Here is a 15,997-nt window from a genome sequence, read left to right on the forward strand (position 1 = left end):
GCAGGGGAGAGGGGCAGAGGGAGGAAGGAAGAAAAGGAGGACAGGGAGGGAGGGAGGGGGGAGAGAGGGAGAGAAGGAATGAATCTTAAGCAGGCTCCACACTGAGTGCGGGGTCAATCCCACAACCCTGGGATCATGATCTGAGCCGCAATCAAGTGTTGGGCACCAAGCCAACTGAGATGACCCAGGCGCCCCTCTGGGGAAATGTACTGATGTGTGTATTGAACTGGAAATACACTGAAAATAGGATGGATTGATAGGGATGCAGAGACGGATAAATACGTGTAAACTGTTAGTGACAGAATCTAGGTGGTAGGTATCTAGGTGTTCACTGTAAAATTATTTCAACTTTTCTATTTAGAAATTTTCATCATGAAACGTTAGAAAAAAAATAGTGCCCGGGAGAGGGGGTGGGTTCCAAGAAAAGTTCATCTAATAGAGTGGTCTGAAGGATGAACTTTCTGTGAGCTTTCTGTCCAACAAAGAACGAAATGGTGAGCTTTTTCTGACCGCAGAGGTGGGACTTGAGACAAACACTACAACTGTACTTGGCTGAGCAGTCTTTGCACACAACAGCAGGCAACTGCCAACCAAATAAAGTACGGAGGGCTCATTAATGACAGCTGGCTCCCAAACCAGGTGAAGTTCACTTTGCCCAGGTGGCCATCATTGGGCTCCGCCGATTAAGCGCATCTCCGAGGGACCCTGCGGACGCCCACCGCCCCCCATCATTTCTGACCCGCCCGGTGTATATTCACTGAAGCCACTTCCCTCCAGGAAAGCATAACCGCTTCCCCTGCCATCTAAGGATGTTAATTTTACCAGATAATTAGGTGTGGGAACCAGTCACGGAACACCATGAATAGCCCTCAGAGGTGCGGTAGTCGTGGGGACAGGCGATCTCTAATACTCCCTCCTATTTAAGTGTCTGAGGGTCAGGCATTACTCACGGTCTAGCTGATTGAGATTGGAGAGGCTCTAGAAGCCCCAAGCCCTGCTTACTTAGTTCTGAGCCATCGTCTCTGACCAGGAAGGGGAGACAAGGAGGGGATCATCTCCTCTCCTACTTACCTTCACTGGGGTCTGTGGGAATCTCACTGTCCTCTGGTCCTGCCTGCTCCTCTGTGTTATGCTCTCCTTCCGGCTGAATCTGAGATAAGACATCAGGTTGATTCATGGCATAATCTAGGAGAGGAAGAAGGGAAAGGAGGTATGACAAAGAGCTCAATGAGGATGACAACTAATTACCATTAAGGCTGAATTGTAGGCTTTGAGGTCCACAGTCCCAGGGAACTTGTTTCAGATTCTAACAAGTTGGGCGCTAACAAGTTGGAGCGCTCCTCCCCTTCCACTCCCCTCCTGTACGGATGACATCTCTTGGGAACGCACATGAGAGGAGAGGTGATGGGAAAGGCATGGTGCTACTTTAGCACTGCCCACCTGCTACTTTCACTGAGGAAGAGGGACAGTTGCCTCAAGGGGGAGAACAAGGCCCTTTCAAAGTGAAGAACACCTATGGAAACCACTGCAACTGGGAGACCCCTAACCCTGAGCTTCATTCTCCATCCGATGAACTGGCAGGAGAGATTATGATTTCCTACTTGGGAAGGGTGAACTGGAAATCTCTGGCTTGCACCTAGAATCTGAAGTGTGTGGGGACAGAGGGAAAATGAGGACCACTGGAGGGAAAGGGACTGCTCTAAGCCCCCGTGGAGCTGGGGTCCCCTCATTCAAAAGGCGCCAACTTAGCCTCACCCATGGAGATAAGAGACTCGTAGTTGCCCTTCATGATATTCTTGTAAAGCTCTTTTTGCCATTCTTCTAATTTTTCCCACTCTGGAGTGGAAAAGTAGATGGAGATATCATCAAATGTCACAGGCACCTGAAATTATAATCATATTGGAGTTAGTCCCTCCCACTGCAATTCAGTCATTTAGCCAATCTTACTAAGTGCCTACTTGTCACACAAAGACTGTGTGGGATGCAGGAGGGATACAGGAAAAACAGGGCACAGACCCGACCTCTAGGAGTTGAAGATGTTTTCAAGGAGAAAGGCAATAAACTTTAGAGCGACCAGTTTTGGGAGGTTGGAGCAAATGACTTGTAAACAGTCCCTCACGGAGAGAGGCACAGATGCAAAGCAGTATATAATTCACACGATACAACATGTTCTGAATACCCACTACGTACAAGCTTTATCCTAAGTGCCAAGATTACAAAAATACGGTTTCTGCCCAAAATAAGCATATGGTCACATTCAAATTGAAGACATGGACCAGAAATTTTGGATATCGAGCTATAATAGGGCTGGGATGAGTCCAGAAGAGATGGGGCTCTGGTGGGTTATTAACAGGCCTAATGGGAACAGGAAAAACATGTAAGCATGGAAAACAGGAGATTACTTTCAGAGGACAATGATGAAGCCTGCCGAGTTGGGAGCTCGGGCTTCATGTAGGGAATGGTCATACGCAGAACAGAATCCCCCCACCCTCTGGCAAAGTTTCGTCCAAAGCCAGGCACTTTTCCCTAGGTAAAAACTGGAAGGTTCTTCTGTAATGAAGTATAAGAGTTGCCTGGGGAATTTAAGGTACCTAGTACGGGCACTATCGCCTCATTCTGGCATCTAGCTGATCATAAGGCTAGCTCACCCTCCTGTCACCAGACAGCTTCCTGTAGTTAAATTCTGAAATACAAGCTAAGCACTAACTGTCAATGCCCATTTAGCAAAGTCGGCCACTTGAACAAGAAAGACTAAAATAAGGGAGGAAAATGTGGAAGGAAACAAATACCCAGGCAACAGAATTTAAAAAACAAAAACAAACCACCACCACCTCCTAACTAGTATTCCCACAAAGATTTGAGAGATATTACACCACCCATAAAATAAAAACAGGATACTATGGAAAAAGGAATATCAGAGAAGAAGAAACATTTCTGGTATCTACTATAGACACACACACACACACATTTTTTTCCCAAAATTAAAAAATTCAATGAAAACCATACGTATTTATTTTCATAAACTTAACATACTCATTAAGAGTCAAAGGTCTATGCAATACTATGAGGCAACTGGGTTTATTTTCTAATTGCTTCATTTTCCAACTAGAAATTTTGTTCTTTAGGGGCTAGAACTTTAAATTACTTACTTTACACTTGCTCAGCACCTAAATCCAGGGTGAGGGCAAGTGTAGATGACATAATTGTATCTAATGTCACTACACAAAAGATTTGTGATACCTTACAACAAAAACACATGACAAAATAATGATTAAAAAAAAAGGATCAGGATGGGATTCTGGTTCAAGGCTATGAACTAAACACATATGTATCTTCCTTCCCTCCCTGAGTTCTACTGAAATGACAGTAAATAAGATCAGCAGGGACTAAATCTTTTTTTCTTTTAATGTTTTTTTATTTTTGAGGAGGGGAGGGGCAGAGAGAGAGGGAGACAGAGAATCCAAAGCAGGCTCCTCACTGGGAGCGCAGAGCCCAATGCAGGGCTTGATCTCATGAACCACGAGATCATGACCTAAGCCGAACTCAGACACTTAACTGAGCCACCTAGACGCCCCATATCTCTAAAGCAGTGCCAAGAATAAGGAGAAGCCATCACTAGACCAGAGTTTTTGATGAGTTTCGCACCGAGACCCAAACGATGGGCACGCGCTGGGGTCCAGGGTGTGGGAGGAAGCCGCAGCTCCGCTACTCCGCGAAGGACAGACTGCAGTTGAAGAATCCAGAGAATTCCAAGCTCAAAGCCGGCAGAGACAATGAATGAGTGGGAAGAAAAGTGATTATGGGTTGCAGTTTGAAGGTGTATCTTGGGACTAGCAGGGACCCCTCCACTGCCCTGGCAGAGGGAGGAAGTGGCAGCGTTTACCCCAGAGCTGAAACAGCAGACATCACCTCTAAGGACATCTAACAGCCCAGCCCACCTGGAGACAGCATGCACTTCCAGAGGGCATGTGATGACACAGAGTACCACTTCCCTCCTGGTCTCTGGGTGGTCCCTGCACCCCGTACTTGCTCCTCACCAGGGCACCTCAAAGCAAAGCCCAACTATGTCTAGCATCAATGGAGGCAGCTCTCTGCTGTAAAGGAAAGATCTTTTGGTTAAACAGACTCACACGGTGGCCGAGGAGACATGCCAGCTTCCTGTCATTAACCTATTAATCAATTGAGCCTGTCACTTATGGATACACAACCTAGGTTTACTCAATATTAAAAAAAATGATGCTGTGAGGATACACAAACACTACAAACGATCCTAGAAGAAAAAACAATGAAGAGGGGCATCTGGGTGGCTCAGTCGGTTAAGCATCCGACTTCGGCTCACGTCATGATCTCACAGTCCGTGAGTTTGAGCCCCGCGTCAGGCTCTGTGCTGACAGCTCAGAGCCTGGAGCCTGCTTCAGACTGTGTCCCCCTCTCTCTGACCCTCTCCCATTCATTCTCTGTCTTTCTCTGTCTCAAAAATAAACAAACATGAAAAAAAAAACAAAAACAAAAAAACAATGAACAAATTAAACAAGCCTCTAACACATATTCCCAGAGACATTTGAATATCACATCCATTTAAATAAATTCAGGTTGCTTCAAAAAAAGGAGATAGAAATAACTATTCTTGAAAATTAAATATGTAATTTTTTTTAATGTTTATTTATTTTTGAGAGAGAGAGACAGAGCATGAGTGGGGGAGGAGCAGAGACAGAGAGGGAGACACAGAATCCAAAGCAGGGTCCAGGCTCCAAGCTGTCAGCACAGAGCCCGACGCGGGGCTCGAACCCACGAACCATGAAATCATGACCTGTGCTGAAGCCGGTCACTCAACCAACTGAGCCACACCCAGGCACCCCTAAATATGTAATTTTTAAAATAAAAATGAGAAAGTCTGGAAAGGAAGGTGATGAAACTCTAAAAAGGTGAACAAGGGGCTCCTGGGTGGCTCAGTCAGTTAAGCATCTGACTCTTGATTTCAGCTCAGGTCAGGATCTCATGGATTGTGGGTTTGATCCCAGTATCAGGTTCTGCACTGATAGTGCAGAGCCTGCTTGGGATTCTCTCTCTCCCCCTCCCCCCACTTGCACATGCGTGCGCTCTCTAAATAAATAAATAAATATGGGGTGCCTGGGTGGCTCAGTCAGTTGGGCGTCCGATTTCAGCTCAGGTCATGATCTTGCAGTTTGTGAGTTCGAGCCCCACGGCTCTGTGCTGACAGCTCAGAGCCTGGAGCCTGTTTCAGATTCTGTGTCTCCTCTTCTCTCTGCCCCTCCCATGCTTGTGCTCTGTCTCTGTCTCTCAATAACAAATAAACGTTAAACATTTTTTTTTAAATAAATAAACAAACTTTAAAAAAAATTTTTAAAGGTGAGGGGCACCTGGGTGACTCAGTCGGTTGGGCGACCGGCTTCAGCACAGGTCACAATCTCATGACTCGTGCCTTCAAGCCCCGCGTCGGGTTCTGTGCTGACAGCTCAGAGCCTGGAGCTTGCTTCAGATTCTGTGTCTCACTCTCTCCCTGCCTCTCCCCCACTCACGCTCTCTCTCTGTCTCAAAGGTAAATAAACATAGGTGAATAGGGGGTGCTTGGGTGGCTCAGTCGCTTAAGTGTCTGATTTCAGCTTGGGTCATGATCTCACAGTTCATGAGTTTGAGCCCTGTAGGGCTCTGTGCTGACAGCTCAGAACCTGGAACCTGCTTCAGATTCTGTGTCTCCCTCTTTCCCTGCCCCTTCCCCGTTCACGCCCTTTCTCTCTCTCAAAAATAAACATAAAAAAATTCTTTTGAAATAAAAAAAAGAAAAAGGTGAATAATAGGAAGGGAAAGTTAGAGACAAAGATCACAACCCACCATGAGTCAGATGGTAGTTCCAGAAAAAACAGGAGAAATGGGGATGAAATATTCTAAAAATAGGATTATGGAAGAAAAGTTTCCAGAGCCGAACAAGACACCCATCTTCCGAATGAAAGATAACACCAAGTGTGTGACACAAATGTTAAAAGACATACACGAAGACACACCCTCAACACGTTTTAGAAAAACAAGTACAAAAAAAAAAAACCAAGTACAAATGGGAAGATTCTAGAGAACAGATTTCTTGTAAACAGATTTGGTGTTCATTTGGAATTAATGCTGAAATATTAATTTGGAATTGATTTGGTATTAAGGTTTATCATCAATGGCATTCGATGTTATGAGACAAAGGACCGATGCCTTTAAAATTCTGAGAGAAGTGGAGTATTCAGCCTTAAAAAGGAAATGCTGATACAACATGGGTGAACCTGGAAGATATTGTGCTGAGTGAAATAAGCCAGTCACGGAAGGACAAATAGTGTATGATCTCATTTATATGAGGAACTCAGAAGAGTCAAATTCACAGAGACAGAAAGCAGAATGGTGGGCGCCAGGGGCCGGGGCAGAGGGGCTGGGGGATTAGCGTTTAATGGAGACAGAGTTTCAGTTTGGGAAGTTGTGGAGATGGATGGTGTTGGTAGTTGCACAGTGATGTGAATGTACTGAGTACCACTAAACTGGGCATTTAAACGTGGCGAAAATGGTACATTTTAGGTTGTGCACATTTTACCACAGTTTAAAATTGAAAGTAAGAAGAAAACTGAGGGAAGATTATTCTGAACTTGGCACTCAGAAGTAAGGACAGGGTCACCTGGCGGTGGGGGCGGGGGGGGGGAGGGGTTCAGTCAGTAAGTGTCTGACTCTTGATTTTGGCTCTGGTCATGATCTCATGGTTCATGAGTTTGAGCCCTGAGTCAGGCTCTGTGCTGACAGCGAGAAGACTGCTTGGGATTCTCTCTCCTTCTGCCCTTCCCCAGCTCTCTGTCTCTCTCAAAAAGAAATAAACAAACATAAAAATAAAGTAAAGACAGAATAAGAAGAGTATTTTCAACAAAGCAAAGACGCAAATTTTACTTCCATATTTAAAGCTAATAAATCTCTAATATGTTCTAACTTCATGAAGATATCTTAAAGAAATATCACATTATCTTCTATATGATTTTGGAGTTTAAGATGGAGAGTTTAAACGTTATCCATTTATCTAGGTAAGACAATGGGTACACACTTTAACTTACCTTTTCTACTAATCTTAACTTACCTTTTCTACTAATCTTATGGCAATACTAAGTATAAATTATCCCAAAGAACTCCCCACCCTCCCCTCCAGACACACAAGTAAAACACACTGGGGAAGGTTCTCTATCAGATGCTGACTCTGATATCCCTCCCTGCAAACCTGGAAAGAGGCATCGGTCATCATTCTCTCCCTTTTCTCCCTTCCCACTCACTCTTCAACCTGCCCTTCCCAGACTTCTAGGCCCCGCGTCTTAGCAAGGTCTCCGGCAAAGTCTGTGTTGCCAAATCATACTCTGTCTGCATCTTTCTAGACCTCTCAGTGACATGCAATCCAAATGACAGCTTCTCCTTGAATGCTTTTCCTCCTCGTCCTCTGATGCCACATACATTCCTATCTTGTTTCCATCTCGCTGGCCACTCCTTTTGGTCTCCTTTGCCAGCTCTGCCTGCCCCTGGAGCATGGTCCCTGGACTCTTCTCCCTGCTTTGCCATGCTTTCTCCTGAGGCAATCACCTCCAGTCTCAGGACTTTCAACAGGGTCTGTGCACCCATGACTGCCAAATATTACTCCGCTCTGAGCCGCGGGGACCACTTAACATCTCTCCTGACTGTATCACGGGCACCTCAAACCTAATACTGCCAAAAGAGAGCTCCTAATTCCTTCCCACTCCTCAAGATAGTCCCCATCTCAGTAAATGTCACCACCATCCATCGGGTTCTTGGAGCCAAAAGCCTAACAGTCAGTAAACCTAAGGTGGTTAAGAGCATATGCTCTGGAGCCAGCTGGGTTGCAATACTACTCTATTACTTATATTTAGTAACTAAATGATCTTGGGCAAGTTAGGGTTCCTATGAAAATAACCAAAGCACTTAGAACAAGTTCTATGTAAATTATCACACACTAAATTTAAAATTATCGTTGTTCTTCATTACCAAATTTCCATCCGTGACTTCTACCCAGCATCTCCGCCAAAAGTCCGGAATCTGCCCACTATCCGTCTCCACCACGGCTGCCCTCACCCAAGCCACTCTCATCTCTCCCACTATTGCAGCTGCCTCTTGTTTTCTCCCTGCTTCTATTCCTTTTTTTTTTATTTTTATTTTTTTCAACGTTTATTTTTGGGACAGAGAGAGACAGAGCATGAACGGGGGAGGGGCAGAGAGAGAGGGAGACACAGAATCGGAAACAGGCTCCAGGCTCCGAGCCATCAGCCCAGAGCCTGATGCAGGGCACGAACCCACGGACCGCGAGATTGTGACCTGGCTGAAGTCGGACGCTTAACCGACTGCGCCACCCAGGCGCCCCTCCCTGCTTCTATTCCTACCAACCTGATCCGTCTCCTACGGAGCAGCCAAAGTGATTTGTTCAAAATATCAACCAGATAGAACTCCTCTGTTTAATACCCTCAATTTCTTTCCATTATACCCAAGATAAAACCAATTCCTTACCTTGGTCTCAGACCCCTACATCAGTGATTCACAGCCCCGGTTGCACATTAGACCCCACCACGGAGATGTTAAGATTTGTGTTTTAGCCTCATCCAGGACCCACTAAATCAGAATCTCTAGGTGTGATGCCCACCAAAATGGAAAAAGCCCTCGGGTGATTCCTGTGTACAGTCAGTGCTGAAAAACACTGCCCTAAATAACGTGACCTCATCCATTTCTCTAGGCACAGGCCTGTTTTCACCGCATCCCAGCTAATGGGTTTCCCCTTGCCTTCAGTGTTCAACGTTTGTTTGTCTTCAGGACTTTGCACGGGGCATCGTCACCGCCTAGAAAGTTCTTCCTCAGATCTTCTCACAGCTGCGTCCTTCCTGTCATTCAGTCTCAGCCTAAATATTAGCACCTTTATGAGAGCTGCTCTGAAAACCCACCAAAAACTAAATCACCGAATAGCACTTTTTTTAATCTACTTGCACCTAAATGGATTTATATTCTTGTCTGTTTATATTTTCTGTCTTTCTCCACTAAAATTTAAGCTCCAGGGAAGCTTACATGAATTGTTCAGTGCTGTGCCTCCAGGATATAGATATTCAGTAGACAGTATGTGCTCAGGAAAACCAGATGCCTCGAGGCTGTGTTTCATAGATTAAGAATGAAGTTTATTTTCTTCTGGTGTATGGGCCACTCCCTGCAAAAGGGCCGGGCCCTAGCCCCACAACATACTTCCGTAAAGGGTACTAAAGGGCAGGATCATGCCAATCTTAGGCCTACAGAGAGCCCCAAACCATCTACTTGCCAGCTCTTCCCCCAGACTCCTCTTTTCACCAGAATTACCAACAAATTCATAAGGGCTGATTGAAATGATATTTAATTTAGCTTCCGCACCAAGAACGAAGCAGACAGGTTAACAAAGACAAAAGGGACTCGGAGATAAAGGGCAGGAGAAAGCTGAAGAGAAAAACAAAATCTATCTGCCAGGTAGCCAACTCTGAATTGGAAAGAGGTTTCTAATCTTCAGTCGGACACTTCAAATCACAGCTAAATTGAACGTGAAATGTTTCCCAAATAGATGAACAAAACACAACTTAATCGCTCCTTTAGCCTGACTGGCCAACGGGATCCCTTACTCCTAGTCTATGGACTAGTGGTACCACTTTCCACCCAGAAGGGGCGAGGGAATTACCTTTGGGATATCCCCTTTGATCCCCGGCGGCAGTCGCAGGATCCAGAAGTTTCGGTTTCTCAGCAGGTTCTCCAAGTTCTCCAGCCGCCTCTGCAGCAGCCCGTACTCCTGCAGCAGGGTCCCCAGCACGGCCCACTTGCCCTCCAGCTGGTTCCCGAGATCAGCCACTGTCTTTTCACAGCTGGCCAGCTTCTTCTCCGCCGTCCCCGTCCGTCCTTCCAGGTGCAGGAGGCGCCGGCTGTGGACCTCCACCTTTCTCTCAATGGCCTGCACGGCTGCCACCACGGTCCACAGGGAGATGGCTGCCGTCTGCAGGTGGGCCTCATTTGCTGCCGGGGGCGTGGGAAGAGGAAGGGGCTGCAGGGAGGTAAGGCATTCAGAGTCCCATTCAGAAGTCTGTACGCGGTGGAGAGAGGAGACAAGACACTGAGTGTTGGAAGGAACCCTAAGCCAAACTAAAATCAAAGAAGGACTGGTTGGCTGGTTAACCAGCTGTGATTCATCTAAATACAGTTTTAGCACTGCCTGCAAAAGCTTCATCTTTATGGTGCTCGTCAGCAATAAAAGCCAAGAGGACTGCTTTGGCGGTTCAGGGATAAATGAAGTCAGACAGTGAGGGACACTGGATTCAGAACCAGCCTGGCCTATCCCCCGGGGTGTTGTACGCTGTAGAGCCAATTGTCCAGAGGCTCGGGTTGCTGCTGCATCCTCTATTTCTGGAAAAGGCCTACGTGCACCAGATCTTTCTAGGTTCCTCTGGACTCACTGCCTTCTGATAAAACCTTTATTGATTTATGCTCCAGCCCTGTCCACCACCCTGCTTACGAACCTCAACCGTACCATTCTGTAATACTTTAAAAAGCTGAGAGTATTGAGCATGGAGAAAACATATTTTCAAATATTTGATGGTTCTAAAACGTTAGGCAGAACAGACTTTTTTCAATTAAAATTTTTTTTAATGTTTTAAATGTTTATTCATTTTTGAGAGAGAGAGAGAGAGAGAGAGAGAGAGAGAGAGACAGAGTGCAGGAGGGGCAGGAGCAGAGAGAGGAGACACAGAATCTGAAGCAGTTCCAAGCTCTGAGCTGTCAGCACAGAGTCCGATGCAGGGCTCGAACCCCCAAACCCGCAAGATCATGACCTGAGCCAAAGTTGGATGCTTAACCAACTGAGCCACCTGGGAGCCCCCTTAATTAAAATTTTTTTAACGTTTATTTATTTTTTTTATTTAAAAAAATTTTTTTTAACGTTTATTTATTTTTGAGACAGGGAGAGACAGAGCATGAACGGGGGAGGGTCAGAGAGAGAGGGAGACACAGAATCCAAAACAGGCTCCAGGCTCTGACCTGTCAGCACAGAGCCCGACGCGGGGCTCAAACTCACGGACTGCAAGATCATGACCTGAGCCGAAGTCGGATGCTTAACCGACTGAGCCACCCAGGCGCCCCAATGTTTATTTATTTTTGAGAGAGAGGGTGCATGTGCAAGAGAGCAGGGAGGCGGGGCAAAGAGAGAGGGGGTCAGAGGATCTGAATCTTCGCTGAGAGCAGAGCAGCAGAGAGCCCAATGTAGGGCTTGAACTCATGAACCGTGAGATCATGACCTGGGCTGAAGTCAGACACTTAACTGACTAAGCCACCCAGGTGCCCCCAGAACATTATCATTTTTTATTTAATGTTTAATATTTTAAATATTATATTGCATTTATTCCAGAGGGCAGAACTAGAACATGGAATTTTCAGGCAGGCAAACTCTGTCCTACATAAAAAATTTTTGAAACTAGATCTTTCCAAGAAAATACCAGGCTGCCCCATCACTGAAAATGCTGTGAAATAAAATGTATATTAAAAAAAAGAAATTCCAGGGAACCTAGGTGGGTCAGTCTGTTGAGTGTCCAGCTCTTGCTTTTGTCTCAGGTCATGATCCCAGGGTCATGAGACACAGCCCCCGCTGAGCGTGGAGCCTGCTTAAGATTTTCTCTCTCATCATCCGACTTCAGCTCAGGTCATGATCTTGCGGTTCTTGGGTTCGATCCCTACACCGGGCTCACTGCTGTCAGTGCAGATCCTGCTTCAGATCCTCTGTTCTCCTCTCTCTACCCCTCCCCCACTTGCGCTCTATCAAAAATAAATAAAACATTAAAATATTTTCTCTCTGCCCCTCTCCCCAGCTCATGGTCTCTCTCTCTCTCTCTCTCCAAAATTAAAGAAAGAAAGAAAGGAAGGAAGGTCCTACAACATAGGGGAGATTGGACCAGAATGACCTCCACAAAGCCTTGCGACTCTATGAATTTGACAACCCGTTCCCTGGCCACAACCTCCCATCTCTCCAGCTCACCCACCACCTGCTCTGCAATCCCACTAAACCCCTGCCCAAGCCATTTGCTCCTGGCTTCCCAGCCCGTTACAGGCTTTGTTTCCTTCCTCGGTGCATCATTTCAACCACCTTCAACCCCTTTCTGTCTTTCTGCCTCACCTGCTCCAGCTCTGAATCAGTCTAACTGTTCCTTCTCTGTTCCTGTAAGCAAGCTGGTAAACCCTACTAAAGGAAGTCACACGACAGGGAAAACTGGTGTCACCCCACACCAGTGGTCTCTAAGCTCAGCAGGAACTCAACATTGTCTGGTGCCCCCTACGCTTTTCTTCCCATTCCATATAGTAGCCACTGCAACCCCCCCCCCCCCCCGCACACCCCTTAAACTTTTAGTACAACGCTTCTCAAACTAACGTGCCCGAGAATCATCTGCAGATCTTGTCAAAAGGCAGACTTTGATGGTTGAGCGTCCAACTCTTAATTTCAGCTCAGGTCATGAGATCGGCCCCGCATCTGGCTCAGCGCCGACAGTGTGGAGCCTGCTTAGGATTCTCTCTCCATCTCTCCGCCCCTCCCCCACTCGTGCTTGCTCACTTGCACGTGCGCGCATTCTCTCTCTACAATAAATAAGCTAAGAAATAAAAATGCAGACTTTGATTCAGCAGGCCTGGGAGGCAAATTGAGATTCTGCATTTTTACCAAGCTGCCGGGTGATGCTGATGCTGGTGGTGCAGAGAGCACACGTGGGGCAATGAGACCCTTGTCCACTGCAGTCCCCCTCAACCTCAGGGGACAACATGGCCTCCTACTTTGAGAAGAAAGAGTAATTAGCCTGCAACTCTCTCAACTTTCTCCTATTACACTGGCTTCTCACTTCAAACTCATCAGTAGCTTAATCCATGCTTTCTTCCTTCCTTCCCACAGGAAAAGGTTGCACGCATCCTATTTAAAACTAATCTCTCCACTTATGCTCTGAATGCCAACGCTTTCCACACTTTTAGGGACATTGTTCTTTTCTCTTTTTTATGGTCAGTAGTTCAATGTCTCCTAATTCTTCTCGGTAAAGGCAGACCCGCACCATTCAAAATGGGAACCGCATGTGGCTATTAGCACTTGAAATGTGGGTATTGTGACTGGGACGTGCTGGAAGTTTAAAATACACACCAGATTCTGCAGACTTAGTATGAGGGGGGAAAATGGAAAACTTCATTAGTAAGTTCTTAATATTGGGAGCACCTGGGGTGGCTCAGTGGGTTGAGCATCTGACTCCTGGTTTTGGCTCAGGTGACGATCTCAGGGTCCTGAGATTCAGGTCTGCCTCTGGCTCAGGCTGTGCACTGAGCATGGAGCCTGCTTGGGATTCTCCCTCTACCTCTCTCCCCCTCCCCCGACTAGTGTGTGCTCTAAAATTCTAAAATTCTTTTCTTTTTTTTTAAGTTTATTTGAGAGACAGTGCACGTGGGGGAGGGGCAGAGGGAGAGAGAAAATCTTAAGCAGGCTCCATGCAGCCAGTGCAGAGCCTAAGAGTCAGATGGGGGGGGGGGGGGGGGGTTGAACTCACAAAACCAGGCGATCATGACCTGAGCCAAAACCAGCAGTCAGATCCTTAATCGACTGAGCCACCCGGGCGTCCCCTGCCCCCGACAAAAAACATTCTCAATATTGGTTACACACTGAAATATTCCGTATGCTTTGGATTAAATAAAATATATTAAAATTAAATTCATCTATTTGCACTTTTTAAATGCCAGTACTAGAAAATTTAAAGGTACATATGTAGTTTCCACTTTATTTCTATTAAATAGGGTTGGCATTGAGGCTTGATCATCTTTACTCTGGTAAAAAAAAAAAAAAAAAGGAAAAAGGAAAACAGATCCAAGGGCAGACACCGCGTTCCTCTCTACCCTACTCCCCACCCCATCGCTACCTGCTCCCTCTTTTCCTCCTCACTTTCCAGGCACTCCATTGCCCATTCTGTTTCCTGACTCACTAAAACGGCTCTCCTTGGGGCGACCAAAGGCTTCCTGGCTGACAAAATGCACGGCGTCCGTTTCAGTCCTATGCTACTGGGCCGGTCCCTGCTCCTTCTACGTGGCTCTTGTGCGCAGGGACTACGTTGGTCACCTCCGCGGCCCTAGCAACTGGGAGAGGGCCTGGCTCGCTGCCCGCCTGCGGGAAATAGCCGCGGGACGAATAAACACGTATAAGGCTATCTGGTCCTCGGAACCGCACCAGTCGTTCAGCAGCACAGACGGAGGGCCTAGAGTGGCGCGCGTTGTCATCTACCGGGCGCTGGGGACCCCGGCGCTCACGCAGTCCTTCGTCCCGCCCGGGGGCTACCGTCCGCGCCGCATCCGCGGCCGCGAGGGGCTCCGGCGGACGGCCCCGAACGTGATTCCGTGCGGACGGCTGCCGGAGCCGGAGAACGCTGATGGAAACACCCAACCAAGCTTCCTGCCCGCCGCGCGTCTGGCGGGCAGTGGCGGGGCTGACACCGAGCGGGAGGAGCCCCTCTTCACTCATTCCTCTTTCATTAGCGGAAGACGCGCTCTCGGCTCTAAACGTCCGAATGGGAAGGAGGAGCCCCGGGCCTCGCACCCGAGGCGCCGGGACCGCACGATGGGGGAGGGGGCGCCGCCGTCCCGGGCCGGAGTTCGGCGTCGGTGTCCCCACTCGGCGCCTCAGGCCCTTGCCCGCCGGCGGGACCCCGGGAGCGCCCTTGCGCCGGGGCCCCGCGCCTGACAGGCCGGGCGACCCGACCTCCTCCCCTCCCGCGGGTCCGCGGCGCTGAGCTCTAGGCGCCCAGACCGTCCCGGGCTCGCAGCGCTCGGCGCGCGGGCCGCTCTTACCGGAGCCGGGGCCGCCTCGGCCATGGCCCTGCGCTGTCCGGCCCGGGCCGGAGTCGTCGTCGTCGTCGCCGCTGCTGCCGCCGCCGCGCGCGGCCCCACGCAGGCCGGCCCCGGGTCTCTCCGCAGGCGGCGCCCTCCCGGCTCTGCCTTCCCTGCCCGGACTCGCGCGGCTGCTCGGGGCGCCGGGACGCAGCGGAGGCACGGCGGCCGGCCGGTGAAGCTTAGGAGGCGGGCAGGCTCAGCGGCGCTCGGCCCGCAGCGGCCCCTCAGCTGGCGCTTTGTGGCCACCGAGCTCACCCTGGAAACGGCTCCGGCCTAGACGCGCCGCAGGCCCGCGCCGCCCGCCCGCCGCCGCAGCGCGCCCCCTGCCGGCCCCGGCGGCCACTTCCGCCCCGGCGGTGGAGGTGCGGCGCCCGAGGTTTCTGGTTTCTCGTTTACCCCCAGAGGCTGTATCTATCAGAGAGGAGCTTAGGACCCATCCCCAACCCAGGGCTCGTTCCCGGCAGCGCCTTTCTTCCTGAGGGCCCGGTTAGCGGGCACCGCACGACGGGAGGCGCACCGGCGGGAAGACAGCCCAGTTTGGAAAGGTGGCGATCGGCGGAGTGCGAGAGCCAGACCGGCCGGAGCGAGCCGGTGCGTTACGACGAGTGACCGAGAGGCACAAATCTGCGACGAAGAGACGTCCGTCATTTGCAGACATAGCACTGTGGCTAACAAGGTGAAGCGGCTTACGTCTCATGTGGCCTGTGTTAGGACCAAAAGTGAAGTCTGCAGTCTCGGATTATTGAGGTTGCGATTTGCTGCGTCTGTGCTGATGAACAGGAGAGAGCCGAGTGTTATTATTGGAGGTCGTGGGTGTTACAGTTAAGACAACCACACAATCCTGAGTTTCTAGCACAGCCCTCAGTTCGAACATGCTCGACGTGAATGAAAATCCTCCCGAGCCTGTATTTCAACAAATGAATCAAGTCAATGCCCGTAACGGTCAAAGTAACACTAAATCACAAAAGTATGAGAACCATCCCGTTGGGGCACCTGCTCTTGAGCATACAAACTATCTTTAGACTGGAGCTACACCTGAAAATCTATTTTGGTCAAGTGGTGAATGTTTGAT

General features: G+C 48.7%; 1 protein-coding gene across 3 annotated transcripts in view; it reads right to left on the reverse strand.

Moving 5' to 3' along the window:
• The window catches only part of ZNF398 (zinc finger protein 398), a 32,285-nt gene extending 17,082 nt beyond the window's left edge, over positions 1 to 15,203 (reverse strand). The window contains exons 1-4 of one of the 3 annotated variants that reach the window (XM_086687410.1): positions 14,884 to 15,203; positions 9,722 to 10,117; positions 1,756 to 1,882; positions 1,072 to 1,185 (exon numbers count right to left, since the gene is read on the reverse strand). In XM_086687410.1, the coding sequence (XP_086543536.1) occupies positions 1,072 to 1,185; positions 1,756 to 1,882; positions 9,722 to 10,117; positions 14,884 to 14,907 (661 nt within the window). In that variant the 5' untranslated portion in view covers positions 14,908 to 15,203. Of the gene's footprint in view, positions 1 to 1,071; positions 1,186 to 1,755; positions 1,883 to 9,721; positions 10,118 to 14,024; positions 14,137 to 14,266; positions 14,842 to 14,883 lie in introns of those variants that run through there. The other 2 variants (XM_086687401.1, XM_086687418.1) reach the window with 2 other exon arrangements.
• Positions 15,204 to 15,997: the final 794 nt, after the last annotated feature.

The sequence above is a fragment of the Puma concolor genome, chromosome A2 (genome assembly GCF_028749965.1).
Source record: "Puma concolor isolate L17-30 chromosome A2, mPumCon1.1.hap2, whole genome shotgun sequence".
NCBI classification, from domain to species: domain Eukaryota; kingdom Metazoa; phylum Chordata; class Mammalia; order Carnivora; family Felidae; genus Puma; species Puma concolor.